Source organism: Phialemonium atrogriseum (assembly GCF_030411735.1).
Source record: "Phialemonium atrogriseum strain 8032-3 unplaced genomic scaffold QBC33scaffold_47, whole genome shotgun sequence".
Classification (NCBI taxonomy): domain Eukaryota; kingdom Fungi; phylum Ascomycota; class Sordariomycetes; order Cephalothecales; family Cephalothecaceae; genus Phialemonium; species Phialemonium atrogriseum.
Window position 1 is genome coordinate 80,462 of NW_026848184.1, and position 14,667 is coordinate 95,128.

Sequence of the window (14,667 nt, forward strand, 5' to 3'; positions counted from 1 at the left end):
ATCTAACTGCCCCAGGAGGGCCTGTGCGCCTGGAACCCTGTCGGGGCTCACGTGTATCGTCACGTGGGGGCTGACAACATCAGTGGATGTGGGGATGCCAGCGTGGCGGCACTGCATCTGTGCCGCATGGGTCACCTCAGCCGCATTCCCAGCATTCAAGACCATCTCCTCAGAAGTCCTCAGACGTCCCAGGACTTTCCAAGACCCTGCGCTTGTGGGTCTCATATGACCGCAAAGTCGCCTTTGATGGATGACACGAAAGCCGCTGGCCAAGCAGCTGGTCTGCGCCCGCCGTTCAACGCATCCAACAGCCTTGTTTTACCGGCGCATATCATCACCCCGGCGGTGGTTCGGCGCGGCTCACAACTCATCGTACCCGAGCGGGACTTGGACGTCTTCCTGGCAACGGAGCTCCGCACACCGAAGCTCACTCGGCTGCATAAATATCTGTGGCTCGCAGGCCTTCCAGTCCCAGCCCGTCCGCTGCAGCGTCAAGTCTTGATGAACCGCACCCTAGCACTGACGGAGCGGCCGGATGAACACTTGGTATGGCATCGCAACCGACTCTTCCTCAAACCTCTTCCGGACTTCCTGGTGTGCCATAGTTTCTGGGAGCAGCACTTGTGTCGCGATACAGGTCTCCACCGTAGCGCTTGCGGGTTGTTGTTGTCGTACGCTTGCCTGATATCCTACCAGGCCGACTTCGGCATCGCGCAAAAACACTCGCTGCTCCCAGACGGTCTCACTTACCATGCCTGGGCGGAGTTCATGAAGGACTTTCTAAGCCACATCAACCTCCCCGTGACCAGCTATGACCAGGTCGACGTGCGATACTACTACGGCGAACTGAGGTACTCCCGACTCGACCTCCTTTCTCGGTTAGCGGCCATAATCACAGGGTCTTTCAAGGACTTCGTGTACGGATTCATGAGCACGTCGACCTGGTATCAGGCCTTTTTCGAACACAACTTTGGCTGGCTGTTGGGCGTCTTTGCATTCTTTACGGTGATCCTGTCGGCGCTACAAGTCGGTCTAGCCACGGACGCGCTCCAGGGAAGCCAGGCATTTCAGTCCTTTTCCGAGGTGGTTGCCATTGCATCGCTCACGACCGTACTATGTGGCATGGTGGGGGCCTTCGTCATCTGGTTCGTCTTGTTCTGGTATCATTTGCTTTCAACAATAGTGTTTACGAAACAGGCGCTAGCAGAACAAAGCGGTAGAGGCGAACGGACAGCTGTCATAACTATGTAGAACCTGAAGGCTCAAGGAACCTACGTTATAAGTTTATAGTCGAGGTTCTAGCTCTATCGCTGAGAAGCTTCGAGGACTTTCTATATCGTCTCGTGAATCTTAACAAACAGGCTGATATACCTGTAGCCCTTCATAAGATGTTTGATCAGTCGTTCGTAGGGTAGATATTCTATTCGGCTGCGGTTATCCTACTGAAAATCGCAGGTTACGGACTGCTAAAAAAAGGCAGCCAGCACCATGATACACGCACTCTCTGTGGAATAGTGTAGCGTACCCTTTGAAGCTGGGTAGCGCTATGCCGATGTTCCCGAGAACCTTGACCACCTTCCCAAAAGCGGCGATGAGGATTTTTTCAACTCTTGACATGCAATAGTTGGCACAGATTTCAAGATGAATCATCTGGTGAGGGCAGAAGAAGAAATCCGTGTTCCCAAGTCTGCTGCAGAAGTTGATTTAGCTGGGAATACGTGCTACCACTTGTCAAGGTGCAGGTGATATAAGCGTTGATGAAAGGGTAACTGTGCGTCGTTATTTATCTCCCTGCAGATCATATTCTTTTAGGCGGGTTATTCCGCTAACAACGGCTAGAGATTTGAAAACCAAGTATTATGCACATGTCGGGGGTAAGTGGGGACGATAATTCTGCAATGCGGAAAGGTACGTCACAGCTCTCTCTCTCTCTCTTCTCTCACCCAAAACAAACGAACGAACACCCACCATGGTAGACTCCCCTCGCAAAAAATCGCGATCGCGCTCACCGCGGCGTGGTGCTGCCAAGGGCTTCCGATGGAAGGAGAAGCGGCCGTCGAACCAGGACAACGCCGAGGGGAGGGATCGCGGCCTGGATCGCGGCTACCGCAACCGCTCGCCGCGCCGGGACAGGGATCGCGAGAGGAACCGGGATCGCGACCAGGGCCGAGAGGGAGACAGGACCGGAGAGCGGGAGCGGGAGGGAGAGCGACGACCGCGACGGGATGGCGACAGAGACGGGACCAAGGGCGGGGAGCGAGAGCGAGGGGGAGAGCGACGAGCCGGACGAGATGGAACCAAAGACAGGGAACCCGGCCGCAGCACGCCATCGTCATCATCTAAACCCCGCGCGCCCAAGGACGAGGGTAGCGGTAGCAGCACCAAGAGACAGGCGGCGGCCCCAATGTCGGCAATCATCGTCGTACACGTCAATGACCGGCTGGGAACCAAGGCCGCTATACCTTGCCTTCCGTCCGACACGATACGGGAATTCAAGCTCATGGTCGCGGCACGCATAGGTCGCGAACCCCACGAAATTCTATTGAAACGGCAGGGCGAGCGGCCTTTCAAAGACCAGCTGAGCCTGGAGGACTACGGGGTTGGAAACGGCGTGCAGCTGGACTTGGAGGTCGATACCGGCGATTGAGCGGGCCGGCGGTGGGTGGAGGGCGTGCCTTGGAAAGGACGTTAGGACGGAATGCGCCGCGAGTTCAAGTTCAGGGATTCGAGGCTCATCGTCCTGGCCTGCTCGCCTACATATAAGCCCATCATTGCTTGCGTCCATCTTCTCCTGCTGAGGACTTGGAAGAATCGAGATACCCAAAGGCTGGAATGGTACGTTTTATTAGGCCCCTGCTTCGATATCCACGTTTGCTGATCTGGGTGGAAAGATCGATGTTACCGAGATGGAAAGAAGCCCGATACATAAACAACATCCTCCGAGCCGCATTGGTGATGACATCAGGCCCCTTCGACTCATGATGGTTCTTGCCATGTCCTCTTTTATTAGCTTGCATTAGGACTAGGTCCGTACGTAGGTGAAAGGGCAGGATGCCAAAATTGAACCCACAAGAAGGTCGAGACAGGTAGAGATGTATGCATGTATTTGCCCCCCGTACAGTACATGATGTACTGCCAAAGAATTCACTGTGTCTAAGGCACCTCCTCCCTCATCATTTGCCGGCAACTGAAAGTCCGTAATCTTGCTGTACAAGTTGAGGAATAGAACTTGAAATGAGTGAGAGCCCCAGGAGCCAAGAGTGAAGGGAATCACGTGATACGCAGTAGTCGTCGTCAGCAACGTCAATTCGAGAATCCCAGCTGGGCCTAATCCAGGTAGTGCAAGGATGGTGATTGGATATAGGAAGGTAGTGTGTCTTGCACGTCGTAGTTCATTACGAACGATAATTCAATAGATCCCATTGTCCTTATGGTATAAGAGCAGAACTGAGCGTTCCAACTTGCGTCGACCCGTTTGTGTGTTTACCAGTGAGTGTCTCTCATCAGACATTGCCATTCCCGCCCGACTGCTTGCTAACTGCGGTCCCAGCTCCAAGATATCCAAGATATCCAAGATGCCATCAGAGCCATATCCCACCGTGGCGGAAACGCTCAAGCATCCGGCCTTCGAAACAGCAGTATGGAACCTTGAGCCAACCCAAAAGGGCGTCCTTCCCGTCGCCGAAGGCCGCGGCGGGCCCTTCAATATCTCCTGGGAGATTCACGGTTCCGGCCCTGTCAAGCTGCTGGTGAGTCCGCGCCACAGCACGTGTGCCCTGACTTGTCATTCCACTAACCGCTCCCCCCGTCCAGTTGATCATGGGCCTCGCCAGCGTCAAAACCGTGTGGCAGCGGCAGACGCTACACTTCGGCCACCAGCGCGGGGACAAGTACTCGGTGCTGCTGATCGACAACCGCGGCATTGGAGAGAGCGACAAGCCGCTGATGCGGTACAGCACCTCGGAGATGGCCAAGGACGCCATCGAGGTCCTCGCCCACGTCGGCTGGGTATCCCCGTTTCCCTCTCCCACCGCCACCACCACGACGACCACCGCGCCCTCCACCCAGCAGACCCGCCAGGTCCACGTGGCCGGCATCTCGATGGGCGGCATGATCGCCCAGGAGGTGGCGATGCTGATCCCCTCGGCCCTCAGCAGCCTGACGCTGGTGAGCACGGCGGCCGCGATCGAGAACACGACCACCTTTGCCGAGAACGCCGCCACCCGCATCTCCATGCTGATGCCCAAGGGCGTCGAAGCCTCGGTGCGCTCCACCGCCCTCCGCGTCTTCTCCCGCGCCTGGCTCGTCGGCCCTGACGACGTCGAGCTGCCCGACCCGGCGGCGGGCATCCCCGGCGTGGGACCGCCGCGCGTCCCTCCTCCTCCTGCGGGGAAAAAGGGCGAGCAGCAGCAGCAGCAGCAGCAGCAGACGTACGGTCGGTTCGGAAGCAGGTACCAGAGGTGGGCTGCCGAGGAGATGCACAAGCGGCGGGACCCGCGACTGTACGGCAACAAGGGGGTGATGCTGCAGATGGTGGCGGCCGGGTGGCACCGCAAGAGCCCCGAACAGCTGGCGTGGCTGGCGGACCGGGTCGGCCGGGAGCGCATCGCCGTCATCCACGGGTCCGCCGATGAGATGATGACGCCCCCGCACGGCAGGAAGCTGATCGAGTACCTGCGCCCCGCTGTCGGGGAGATGCTCGAGGGCGTCGGCCACGGGCCCGTCGCGGAGCGGTGCGAGTGGTTCAATGGTATGCTGGCTGAGAGGATGGCTGTGGGCGAGAAGCTCGATGGGCGGGCGTGATCGATCTATGAAGGTGGGGAGGAGGAGTAGAGAGACATGCATCCATCCATGGGCAGTTGCTGCCGAAGCAGCAGGACGGGTAGGGGAATGGCACTACTGTGGGTCATGGTTTCGGGGACTGGGATTTGAAGCAAACTCGTATAGATCTGCATAGACATACACATAGCTCGTCAGATGCGGTCCCGGCCAACATATTCTACCTAGACTGGTGCCCGGGAAGAGGCTCGCATATCCGGCCTGTTTCCCGGTCCAGAATGCACGATACAGCCTGCAGCCCAGAGCCGCGGCCGTATACAAGCCGCAGGGCATGACTACCTATGATGTGTTCAAAACGGGTCTTTTTCACCACCTCCTCCACTTGTCTACGCCGGAACTAAATGCCATGCGCTCTGAATCCGCTTCTGCTCCCGCAGCACTTAGCCACCTTCGAGAAAACTTGATACACGACGACCTCTCGTCCTGAAATAGCGCACTGGTCATTTTGCAGGAGCCGCCGCTCAAGCTATAAAGGGGCACCGGCACATAAAATGCAAGCAACAATAATACTGCCGTGACACAGCCGTGGTCCGGAGCGGGCCGCACCTAGTCCCGTGGAAAGGGCCTCAGAGCATCACAAAGCCCACACCACTGAGGTGATCCTCATCAAGCCTATTCTTCTTGTCCACACCGCCGGCGATCGGGTTGAGGCGATAGTTGAAGACGTAGTAGTGGAGCTGTCCGTCGCCAGGTCCGAACTTTTGTTGCTCGAGGAAGAGGCCGTTGTGCATCAAGGAGAGGGCATTGAAGACATCGAACTTGTATCGCTTCGCGAGAATCAGGGCATCCGCGATGAGGGCGTTTAGCCGAACCTTGGTGGCTTTGGGGTCGAATGGGGCCGTTAGGCCGGCCTCTGTGGCATAGTAGAACAGGTAGGCTGCCCGGACGACCTGGTGCTTCTGGTTGTTGATCACCGAAGACTCCAGGCAGTAGAACGAGAAGAAATCGGTGATTTGCTTGTTCGCATCCTATTTCGCCCAGGTTAGTGGTCGCGCGAGGGACTGGGTTATAGACCGGTTAGTGAGGATCACGTACCTCGACAACATAGGACCAGATCACCTGGTCTCCCGTCTTGCCGTTCTTGTTCAGCAGCCAATGTTCAACGTCCTCGCTGGTGAACTCGGGCGTGAGCTCGAACTTGTCCAGGTAGCGCTTCAGCAAACTCTGGACGGCACCCACGTCCTTGAGCTGCATCTCGCGCAAGCCGCGGGTGGAGGTCTGGTCAGGCACGGCGTATTTACGTATCTGATAGGCAGGCTTGCTGTTAGGCGGGAGAGGGCTGAAGCCGACCTCCCATAGCTTCTGCCAGTTCAGGGCGCGGTGGTAGTACCGGCAGGTGCTCGCCGGCTTCGGCAGGACGATGCCGGCCGTGTGGATAGCCTGCCAGACCCCTTCCAGATTGCAACGGCGGGTGATCTCCTTGATCAAGACAGGCGCCAGCCGCTTGTTCCGGAGCTTCTTGTGGACGACCATGAAGTTGACCTCGGAACCCTTGATGCTCTTGCCGCGGATGCGCATCTGCACGGGCACGGCTGAGATGAAGGCACAGAGAGACTTTCCTCCCCGGATGCCAACGTGCCACTCTTTCTTCCATCCCGGAGGCATTAATGCCCTGAAGGGGAATACGATCCGTCAGCAAACCATGGAAGCTTCACAGCAAAAAAAGGGGGGGGAGATGGGGAGCAGACTCACCACTGGAGGATCGAGGTCGAGTATTTGAACCTGAACATGGCCTCGTCGTCTTCAACATAATGCCCGTTAAGCAGCTCGTAGACCTCCTTCAACTGCGACTCTTGGGTGAGGTCCATGGTGACCCAGTCGAACCCCTGCACACCCAGAGGTGCTGGCTCCGTAGGAATGTCCTCGATCTTCTGGACCTTGAGAGGCCCTTCTTCAATGGGCTTGTCCTGGCTCTCACCAAACTTCATGACAGGCTGCGTGCTCCAGAACTTGTATGACGCCATGTCCTTCACGTTCTTCCCGCTGCTGGCCAGTCCCGTCATTATGTCCTCCAAACTGAGCGTCTTCAGGATGTCGCTGGCATCCGCAACGCCGCCCGACGAGCTCCCGGCCCGCGCATTGTTTTCGGCAGCGATCTCCTGCGCCAGTGCCGGGTTCAGCTGCACGAGCTCGGAGATCTGCTGGGGTGTGAGGCCGCCGATGGCCTTCTTGATTTCGGCCTGCGGGTCGCGGTCGCGGGTCAGGGCGTCCTTGAGCTTCTTCCGCTTCGACACCTTCTTGCCCTTCTTCTTGCTCGCCTCGGCAGTAGAGGCCGCGGCGGCAGTGGAGTCCCCGGCGGAAGCGGGACCTTCGGGCCCCGAGTCGTCTTCAGACTCGACGGCGGCGCCCTGAGCTTCGGACATGCTCTTGAGGGTCTCGGCCGCCTGCTCGGCGGCAGGGTCTACGGCCTTGGACTCTTGAGACATGGCGGAGGAGGTGAGTCGTCGATATAGCTTCTCGATAGGAGTTACAAATTAGAGTCGGTACGGGGCGGCGGGGTGCGCAATGAATCAAAACTTCCAAAAGGACAGATTAAAGCATTCAGTACCTATCGGCAATCGTTTTGTGCTTGTTTGAGATGCAGCTCTCCGTTAGACAACCGGGGCCGGGATGGTGGGGTACCTTAGTGGGGTCTTCCTCCAGAATATGTCCGTGCACCGACCTCCATTGCTAACCCGAACCCTGACCACACCTGATGCCTAGATTCCATCTTGTGATTGCGAGAGGAAACAGGTTATAATTCGAAACAATCGTAATCCGTACTACCTATGGTAGGACTGCCAAATTGCCAATAGGGTACTAGCTTCGGGGTTTAATATACTGTCATGTTTTTCTTTGGAGGTGGGGGATCTCGTGGGCGAATCATGTCCAGGGTGTTGCGTGTTGCTGCGCCTCCATTGCGCCGCTGTTGTCTTGATCCTTCCCGTCTCCTCCTCCTCCCGTAACAGAAGTTGGGTTGCTCCTTGTCTTCGTCTTCGTATTTATCGGCCTCCTCGTTGCAGTTGTATTTGAAGCGTGTGTTTATCATTGCAGTTTACTTCAAGCCCGACCGCCACTTTAGAGCGTTACGTCTCTGCTGCAAGTCATGGGCAAACCACCATCCCCCGATCTTCCACGCCCCGGTGGCGACGACGCTCTCTCGCTCCACACCCAGCATAGCGCTGTCGATATCGATGGATATATCGACGATGATGCCCCCGAACTTATAGGCGATGACCTCCCGCCCCTCTACGACGAGGCCAGCGCCAGCAGTGCTCCTCTCCTGACCCCTGGCCCATCTTTCATGGTGCCACAGTATAAGAGAGATGAGACCACTGGCGTCGAGTACTATCTCGACAGCCGACTAGACACGGACCCCAAACTTCTCGAGGAACACATCCTCTGGTGGGCTTCATTGCCACCGCGGCCGTATGTCCGCATCCTCGGCACGCACCGGCAGACAGTCAACAACGGCGGCAAGAAGGAGAATAAGACGGTGGTCGATTTCGACGTCAGGGTCGAGCTGACCCCCTACCTCTACTCGGACGCGACCCGCCGACTGTCGTGGCGCGAGCTGCGCACCGTCGAGAACGCCGACAAGGCGTATCGCGGGACGGTGCTGCGCTCGAGGGACCCGTCGGCGAGGAAGGGCATCCAGCTTAGCGCCCACAAGCCCTCGCTGGCCGAATGGTGCCACCGGTACTGCGCCAAGCACGCCGGGCTGAAGCGCTTCACCCTCCGGCGCAAGATGGTCGGTTTCGAGGAGCACCGCGTCCGGCAGAAGCTGAACTCGCTGATCCGCTCGACCAACTACCGCGGCGCCATCTGCATCAGCGTCCCCGTCATGGACGAGGCCGTTGAGGTGTACAACGAGTGCAAGACGAACGAGTGGCGGCTGACGACCTGGATTCTCTGGCTCTGCATCCTCACCGCTACCTTCCTCTTCACATGGCCGTACCTTTTCTTCCGGACCAAGCGGTTCGAGGTCCTCGTCGCCGAGTGGTCCTTCTCCAAGCCCACCACCGACGGCGACCGCGAGTTTGTCAGCATCGACGAGGCCCAGTGGTACAATATGTGGGGGAGAGCCATCAACCGTGCCGTGCTCGAGAAGCGGCAGGGCACCCTGGGCCAACAGGAGCTCTTCTTGTCGGAAGGCGCCCCTCCCACGTTTGACAGCGCCTCCGAAAATACCGCCGCAGCCTTCGTGAGGGCGGGAGTCAATGCGATGAATGAGGTCAATAGGCAGCTTGGATGGGGATACGATTCCTAGTGTTCGTACGGTTGGGATTTCAGATGGCGTACGGGATGTGCTACTAAGGTATTTTAATGTAGGCATGAGGGGTATTGCCGTTTTTCTTTTGGACTATCCTTGATATTTCAGCCTGTCTCCCACTATCTATGCTACTATACGGTCGCAATATTCTTTCACGGGTCTGCAGTGGCTGCAGAGTCAAACGCCCGCATAACAGCCATGGTGACGGGAGCATACATCATGATATCGTTGTGCCCTGCAAGATGTCAGCATTCAGGATGATCCAGGGGCCCATCCTTCCGGTCCCGTTCTGACTCACCTCCGTAAGGGAATAACTCTTGCCGGATTTCTATGTCACCGTCTCTCCACGTGGTGACAAACGCAGACTTCCCCTTGTCTATGGTCCGCTTGTCTTTCTCCTCGGCAAGGATCTCTGGATCGATACCATCCGGGTCATCGACGGTCCCGCTGACAGCAGCGGCAAACAGCCTATCATCCTCGTGGCACGGGATATCCCAGTCGTTCTTCGCGTGGACCAACCCCAACCTCAAGCGCCCGCCCCTGCCCTTTACGACCCGCACCATCTCCCCCAGCCGGTCGGCGCTCGGCCACCTGTCCGCCATGAAGCGCAGCACGAAGCGCAGCAGCCACGGCCAGACCTTGAGCGGGCGCAGGACCGGCACGTACCCCGCGATGGCGTAGTCGGCCAGCATGGCGGGCAGGCTGCTGAAGCCGCTGACCAGCACGACGCCGGCGAAGTCGACGCCCTCGGCGGCGTAGCGCTCGGCGGCGGCGGCGGCGACGGCCGTGCCGAGGCTCTGGCCGAGCAGCACGATGCGGTCGGAGCCGACGCCCGCCACGTGCATCGCCCAGTCCACGGCGGCCGCGGCGTCGAGGATGAGTCCCGCCTCGTTCGGCTTGCCCGTGCTATGCCCGAAGCCGCGGTAGTCGATGGCTAGCACGTGGTGCGGCGACGTGTCGGTTAGGACGTGGTACGATGCCGGCCGGATGGCTTGGGCGAGGTGGCCGGCGTTCTAGACATGGGAAAGAGGGGGTTAGTGCTTAGCTTTCTTTGGGTTGCTAGGTTGCGGATGTATGGATTGTCTTACTCCATGAACTGCCGGGCTTTAGTTAGCGAACACCCCTGAGAGAATGGGGAGGCCGGGGACGCACAGTAGATGATAAGTTTGGCATCAGGGTCTTCCTTCAGCAATTTGAAGTTCTTGGTTTTGGTAAAACTTTTGCTAAGTCCTGAGGGCTGACTGATGAGCTCGTCCTCGTGCTTAGCATATAGCGGCAGAGGGAGAATATGCCAGGCATATAAAGTCTCATCGTCCACTGTTGTCAGCGAGAGAGGCGTGACTTGGTTTTCTTGGGCAACAGTGGCGTCAGCTATTCGCACGCCGTTTAAACAGAAAATGACTCAGGAGGCAACTGACTGGCGAAACCCCAATACTCCGGGTTATTCACGTCATTCCACCACAAGGTGTGGAATTTATGGGCATAGAGGAAGCTGACAGAACAGTCAGCACCGTATCGTGTGCCCACTCGCGTCGCAGTTTTACAAAAGTGCAACTCGAGCTCATGAATGCTGCTGCTTACTGGCGTTGGAAGAAAGAAATGGTGCTCAGGCCGAGAAAGAGAATATAGATCCCAAGTGGCACTGCCACGACCAAGGCGATTGGCCAGTAGCGAGCAGACATGGTGTTGAAGGGCGAAGCCGAGTTAAGCTCTGCAGATTGGCATGCTTCAGTTTTTAACGTTCAAACTGTTCCACAACCGTGGCCTAACTAATGATGAGGAAGGGCTACAAGACTTCTTCCATCATAGACTCTGCGAAACGTGAGTAGACTAACAGCCTCCGCTACAAAGCTGCGCCATCCCTCATGACGAGGCACGCCTGACGTTGGAGCCAGAGGTCGTGACCCAGAGGCGGAATGTTTGGAGCACTAGCAGAAGATACGGAGATCCTCGCCTATTCAAGGTGTTCAGGGCATGCCATTTCTGTTAGCACGGCTAAGAGGCGCGCTAATGATGCGGCTTATCACACGTCCCACTTGATCAAAGCTCCCCGTCAGCCGCAACAAAACAACGCTTGCATACAGTTAGAGCTTCTGCTGGGACAATTGGTTCAGAGGGTGAGTGAGGGATTGGAGCCAGATACGGCCCAAAAGGTCCCAGAAAACAATTGGAGAGGCAGCCACATTCTAGAGAGCACAAAGCAATTGCACACTAATAAGAGAGGAAGTAAAAGGCAGATTGTTACTCGTAGATGAAGAGAGGAAACAAAAGCCGAATCAGAAAAAGAATAGAAAAAAGGTTGTCGAGGTCAACGGGTCCTCCCCGCGGAGCACCCGCTGGCACCCAATCACCGGCCTGCTTCTGCTTTAGCGCACCAGGACATTGGGTGTCTCTTAACCCATTCTCATTTTGGCTCTGACCATCAATAAATCAACGTGCCCCAATTTCCTCCCCCATTCTCTTTCTGACTTCCTTTACGACGACCCGCGTCTGCCATTACTTCCCCGCCAACTTGTCCTCCCCCGCCAAGCTGTTCACATCGCCAGCAGTTGCATTACTTGACGCGTCCAGCAACTAGATACCCCTCGACTAGATATCCCTCGACTAGCAACCTCTCGCTGTGCCTGCCACGCCTGCCGCGCGATCTGCCCGCATTTTCCGATGACTTTATGACAGCTTCCTTACCTCCTTCACCTATCCTCGAGCTGGGTCGCCTAGTCCTTCCAAATGGAGAGGAAGAGGAAGCTCCCAGCACGCGCTGCTGCTCGCGTCGATCAGCTTTCTAAGAGGAGGACTCTGACACCCCCAGAGCGTCGCTCTATTACTCCGGCATCAGCCCAAGAACCTGAGGCTACACCAGTCCCAGAACCCAAGCCGCCCTTGCCCAGGTCAATACAGGCCGGGAAACCTCTGCCTACTGTCGAGGATGCGCAGCCGAACGATTTGCCGGACAAGGAATATCAATCCATTATAGAGAGGTCAGGAGCAGACATCTTTGACCATTAATTCCCTTGGTTGTACATTCCACGCTGACTGCCCTTCTAGCGGTGTCCTATCCGAGTCCCTCTCGCGGTCGCGAAGCAGATGGATCAGCGAAGGCATCTTCGAGAAATTCTGGTCCAAACCGTCAAAACGCAAGGGTGTCGTCGAGGACCCCAATAATCCCGCCAAAGAGAGCATGACCAAGGTTGGCCAGGTCGTTATAACCGTCGAGCCTCACGTCTTCGAAGCTACCATGTATGTCGTCAAAGACCCAAAGCCTCCTCAACCGCCTCCGCCTCCGCCCCCGGGCCCTACCGTCCGGCCCATTATCCAATACGGCCCCCCGAATGGAATCATGCCTCCACCTCCCACGCCCTCGATAGCAGCATCGTCTCCTCCTCAGACACCCCTTCAGCCTCCGGTACAAACACCAAAGTTAGCCGCGGCTGAACTAGCAACACAATCTCAGCCACAGCCAGCAGCGACTACACGAGACGCGTCGAGGCCGCCTCCATCGACAATCCCCGCCGCTCCAAACCCAACGGCCTCGCCTCGAGGCACGGAGTCGGTGCTGCCACCGGGCTCAGCCGCGCCGAGCTCAGCTACACCCCAGGCCCTCCATCGGCCCATCGCTGCCGCGACACCCATCCCGGGTCAGCCCACCCAGCCATCACCGTCGCCCATCCCGTCAGCCGCTACTCCGACACCGTCGACGACCGTGGGAGCCCCCGGAAGACCGCCAGGAACTCCACTAGGGGGGACCCCGGCAACACGGCCTGGCGTTAATGGAGCCCAGGTCACAGGAACTGCGGGCAAGCCTGCCCCAGGCACTGATCCCATAATCCTCACGCTGGCAGAGAAGGCGGGCGAGGACCCACAGTTACGCGACCTGATGAAGAGAGTGGCACAGGGCGATGCGGCCAAGCATGAACTCGAGAGGTTCCAGGCAATCATCGACGAGATCACAGCGGAGAGCAAGAGGAAGGGGACTCCACAAGGTCCCTCGGCAGACAGGCTGCTGGTCGATGGGAAGACAGTGCGGTATTTCGCCGATGAGGTCAGGACAATACTAGACATCGTGTTGGCCTCGAACCCCAAGCAGACCTCGACAGATCTGCGGCCGCCACCGGGGAGCGATCCCTTGGTTGTCCTTCTTGTCAAGACAGCGCTCGACGAGCCCAGGACGAGGGACACGGTGCGTAGAATAGCAGAGAACCGACCTCAATTCTCCGACGCTACGGATCTTAAGGCCGTCCTTGACCGGTTGAAACATAAGGTGGCGAGGGAACTCGAGCGCAACAAGACTCAGTCACCCGCCCCCTCGAGCGCCCCTTCGGCGACACCAAAGCTCAATAATAGCACGGTGGACGGCCTCGGCACAGCAACTCCCACCCCGACATCACAAGCGGTTCAACAGCCCCCGCAACAGGCACTTCGCTCAAAGGGACCTCCCCCGCCTCCCCCGAAGCCTGACATATCCGCCGTGGTATTCGAGTTCTCGGGGGGCACAGGCGATCGGTACCTGTTCCCCAAGTTCAGCATCTTGGAATACGTCGCTGTCCCGGCGGGCCAGCAAGTGATTGCGTCCTTCCTGATTGTCCGCAAGGGAAGCGCATCCGAATACCCCGTCGCGGACCCGGCGCTGGACTACTACCAGCCCGTCACGATCCGGCTCTTCACGCCCACGGGACGGCACCTGGAGCACCTCGCGAGGGTGGTGGGCCCGCAGGAGGAGGTCCGCCGATACATGGACGACATCATGGACAGGATGACGAGGGCAGAGTACGTCCTGCTCGCCATGAGGCTGCCCCGCGCGGAACCCGCCACCAAGGAGGACGGCGCCGCGACCCCCGCCGCCGCCGGACTGTCGTTGGACGATAAGGGGCCTGGCGCGCGGACCGGTCGGGCGCCGTCGAGGCCGAGCGAGGTCGAGGTAGAGGTCGTCGGCGCGCCGCCGCCGCAGCCGAGCGTGTTGTGGGCGATGAAGCCGCTCAGACCGGATAACAAGGAGTTGATGCCGAGGACGAAGCTTGGCGGCAAGGTCCTGGATGAGGATGAGCAGTACCAGAAGTTCATCGCCGACGTCAGCAGGAAAGAGCCGGAGGAGGCATGAGAAAAATATCGAAATAGTGCGGTCCCCTCGATAGGGGAGGGAGGCTGGGACTTGAAAGTTGGCTTGGGATCGATTTGTTAGGAGTTCATTGGGGCAGGAAAGTTCAGGCGCTGATGTGTTCGCAATGAATTGAGGTACGGAAGTATAGCTCGGGGAATAACGGTATCGCTTCGTGCTACCATGGATGTTCAGTCTGGGTCTAGTCTGGGTGTTTTCAACAGCGGTAGGGAAGAGAGGAGTTCATGCTGAATAAGGGGTCCACCCAGAGTGGGATGAGGCGTCGGTAGACACGGGGTCGAGGAGGAGCTGTCGACCTCACGTGCCTCCCAGTTTTGTTTGGGGCTCAGGGTATCGCGGATGGGAGTAGAGCACGCTGGCTTTATTTATATCTGTTTCTGGGCAGAGCAGAGGTGATGGGCTATCGGCGCTGTATCGGGCCTATGCATGGGGCAGTGTCAAATCAAGACAAAATATTCGCTTT

General features: G+C 57.8%; 7 protein-coding genes across 7 annotated transcripts; 5 read left to right on the forward strand and 2 right to left on the reverse strand.

Moving 5' to 3' along the window:
- Positions 1 to 246: 246 nt before the first annotated feature.
- On the forward strand, positions 247 to 1,251 carry QBC33DRAFT_462237 (uncharacterized protein; the record flags this gene model as incomplete). The annotated part of the gene is made up of 1 exon (XM_060425060.1): positions 247 to 1,251. One exon carries the CDS (start codon positions 247 to 249, stop codon positions 1,249 to 1,251), a length of 1,005 nt encoding a protein of 334 aa, XP_060278309.1.
- Positions 1,252 to 1,969: 718 nt separating this feature from the next.
- Positions 1,970 to 2,647, forward strand: QBC33DRAFT_564117 (ubiquitin-related domain-containing protein; the record flags this gene model as incomplete). Its single annotated transcript, XM_060430337.1, has 1 exon — positions 1,970 to 2,647. The coding sequence occupies one exon, from the start codon at positions 1,970 to 1,972 to the stop codon at positions 2,645 to 2,647; it is 678 nt and encodes a 225-aa protein (XP_060278310.1).
- Positions 2,648 to 3,335: 688 nt separating this feature from the next.
- QBC33DRAFT_614543 (Alpha/Beta hydrolase protein) lies at positions 3,336 to 5,149 on the forward strand. The gene is made up of 3 exons (XM_060432592.1): positions 3,336 to 3,489; positions 3,551 to 3,749; positions 3,814 to 5,149. Exons 2-3 carry the CDS (start codon positions 3,576 to 3,578, stop codon positions 4,801 to 4,803), a joined length of 1,164 nt encoding a protein of 387 aa, XP_060278311.1. The 5' UTR covers positions 3,336 to 3,489; positions 3,551 to 3,575; the 3' UTR covers positions 4,804 to 5,149.
- QBC33DRAFT_574499 (N-myristoyl transferase) lies at positions 4,929 to 7,602 on the reverse strand. The gene is made up of 3 exons (XM_060430759.1): positions 6,532 to 7,602; positions 5,875 to 6,451; positions 4,929 to 5,807 (listed from the first exon to the last, which is right to left on the reverse strand). The coding sequence occupies exons 1-3, from the start codon at positions 7,263 to 7,265 to the stop codon at positions 5,406 to 5,408; spliced, it is 1,713 nt and encodes a 570-aa protein (XP_060278312.1). The 5' UTR covers positions 7,266 to 7,602; the 3' UTR covers positions 4,929 to 5,405.
- QBC33DRAFT_292663 (putative abc transporter protein) lies at positions 7,432 to 9,212 on the forward strand. The gene has a single exon (XM_060423351.1). The coding sequence runs from the start codon at positions 7,925 to 7,927 to the stop codon at positions 9,086 to 9,088; it is 1,164 nt and encodes a 387-aa protein (XP_060278313.1). The 5' UTR covers positions 7,432 to 7,924; the 3' UTR covers positions 9,089 to 9,212.
- QBC33DRAFT_292533 (Alpha/Beta hydrolase protein) lies at positions 9,166 to 10,890 on the reverse strand. Its single transcript, XM_060423350.1, has 6 exons — positions 10,673 to 10,890; positions 10,510 to 10,583; positions 10,244 to 10,441; positions 10,180 to 10,187; positions 9,390 to 10,104; positions 9,166 to 9,326 (listed from the first exon to the last, which is right to left on the reverse strand). The coding sequence occupies exons 1-6, from the start codon at positions 10,771 to 10,773 to the stop codon at positions 9,244 to 9,246; spliced, it is 1,179 nt and encodes a 392-aa protein (XP_060278314.1). The 5' UTR covers positions 10,774 to 10,890; the 3' UTR covers positions 9,166 to 9,243.
- Positions 10,891 to 11,582: 692 nt separating this feature from the next.
- Positions 11,583 to 14,416, forward strand: QBC33DRAFT_292667 (uncharacterized protein). The gene is made up of 2 exons (XM_060423352.1): positions 11,583 to 12,069; positions 12,137 to 14,416. Exons 1-2 carry the CDS (start codon positions 11,819 to 11,821, stop codon positions 14,184 to 14,186), a joined length of 2,301 nt encoding a protein of 766 aa, XP_060278315.1. The 5' UTR covers positions 11,583 to 11,818; the 3' UTR covers positions 14,187 to 14,416.
- The last annotated feature ends 251 nt before the right edge of the window (positions 14,417 to 14,667 follow it).

What these genes read in the sequence shown, in the direction of transcription:
- QBC33DRAFT_614543 (XM_060432592.1), top strand. Translation starts at nt 3,576, where the DNA reads ATGCCATCAGAGCCATATCCCACCGTGGCGGAAACGCTCAAGCATCCG. An exon ending in CCGGCCCTGTCAAGCTGCTG is followed by an intron (nt 3,750 to 3,813) that starts GTGAGTCCGCGC and finishes CCCCCCGTCCAG; the next exon opens with TTGATCATGGGCCTCGCCAG.
- QBC33DRAFT_574499 (XM_060430759.1), bottom strand. Translation starts at nt 7,265, where the DNA reads ATGTCTCAAGAGTCCAAGGCCGTAGACCCTGCCGCCGAGCAGGCGGCC. An exon ending in TCGACCTCGATCCTCCAGTG is followed by an intron (nt 6,452 to 6,531) that starts GTGAGTCTGCTC and finishes ATTCCCCTTCAG; the next exon opens with GGCATTAATGCCTCCGGGAT. An exon ending in TCTGGTCCTATGTTGTCGAG is followed by an intron (nt 5,808 to 5,874) that starts GTACGTGATCCT and finishes TGGGCGAAATAG; the next exon opens with GATGCGAACAAGCAAATCAC.
- QBC33DRAFT_292663 (XM_060423351.1), top strand. Translation starts at nt 7,925, where the DNA reads ATGGGCAAACCACCATCCCCCGATCTTCCACGCCCCGGTGGCGACGAC.
- QBC33DRAFT_292533 (XM_060423350.1), bottom strand. Translation starts at nt 10,773, where the DNA reads ATGTCTGCTCGCTACTGGCCAATCGCCTTGGTCGTGGCAGTGCCACTT. An exon ending in GGAGTATTGGGGTTTCGCCA is followed by an intron (nt 10,442 to 10,509) that starts GTCAGTTGCCTC and finishes CTGTTGCCCAAG; the next exon opens with AAAACCAAGTCACGCCTCTC. An exon ending in AGAGTTATTCCCTTACGGAG is followed by an intron (nt 9,327 to 9,389) that starts GTGAGTCAGAAC and finishes GACATCTTGCAG; the next exon opens with GGCACAACGATATCATGATG.
- QBC33DRAFT_292667 (XM_060423352.1), top strand. Translation starts at nt 11,819, where the DNA reads ATGGAGAGGAAGAGGAAGCTCCCAGCACGCGCTGCTGCTCGCGTCGAT. An exon ending in TATCAATCCATTATAGAGAG is followed by an intron (nt 12,070 to 12,136) that starts GTCAGGAGCAGA and finishes CTGCCCTTCTAG; the next exon opens with CGGTGTCCTATCCGAGTCCC.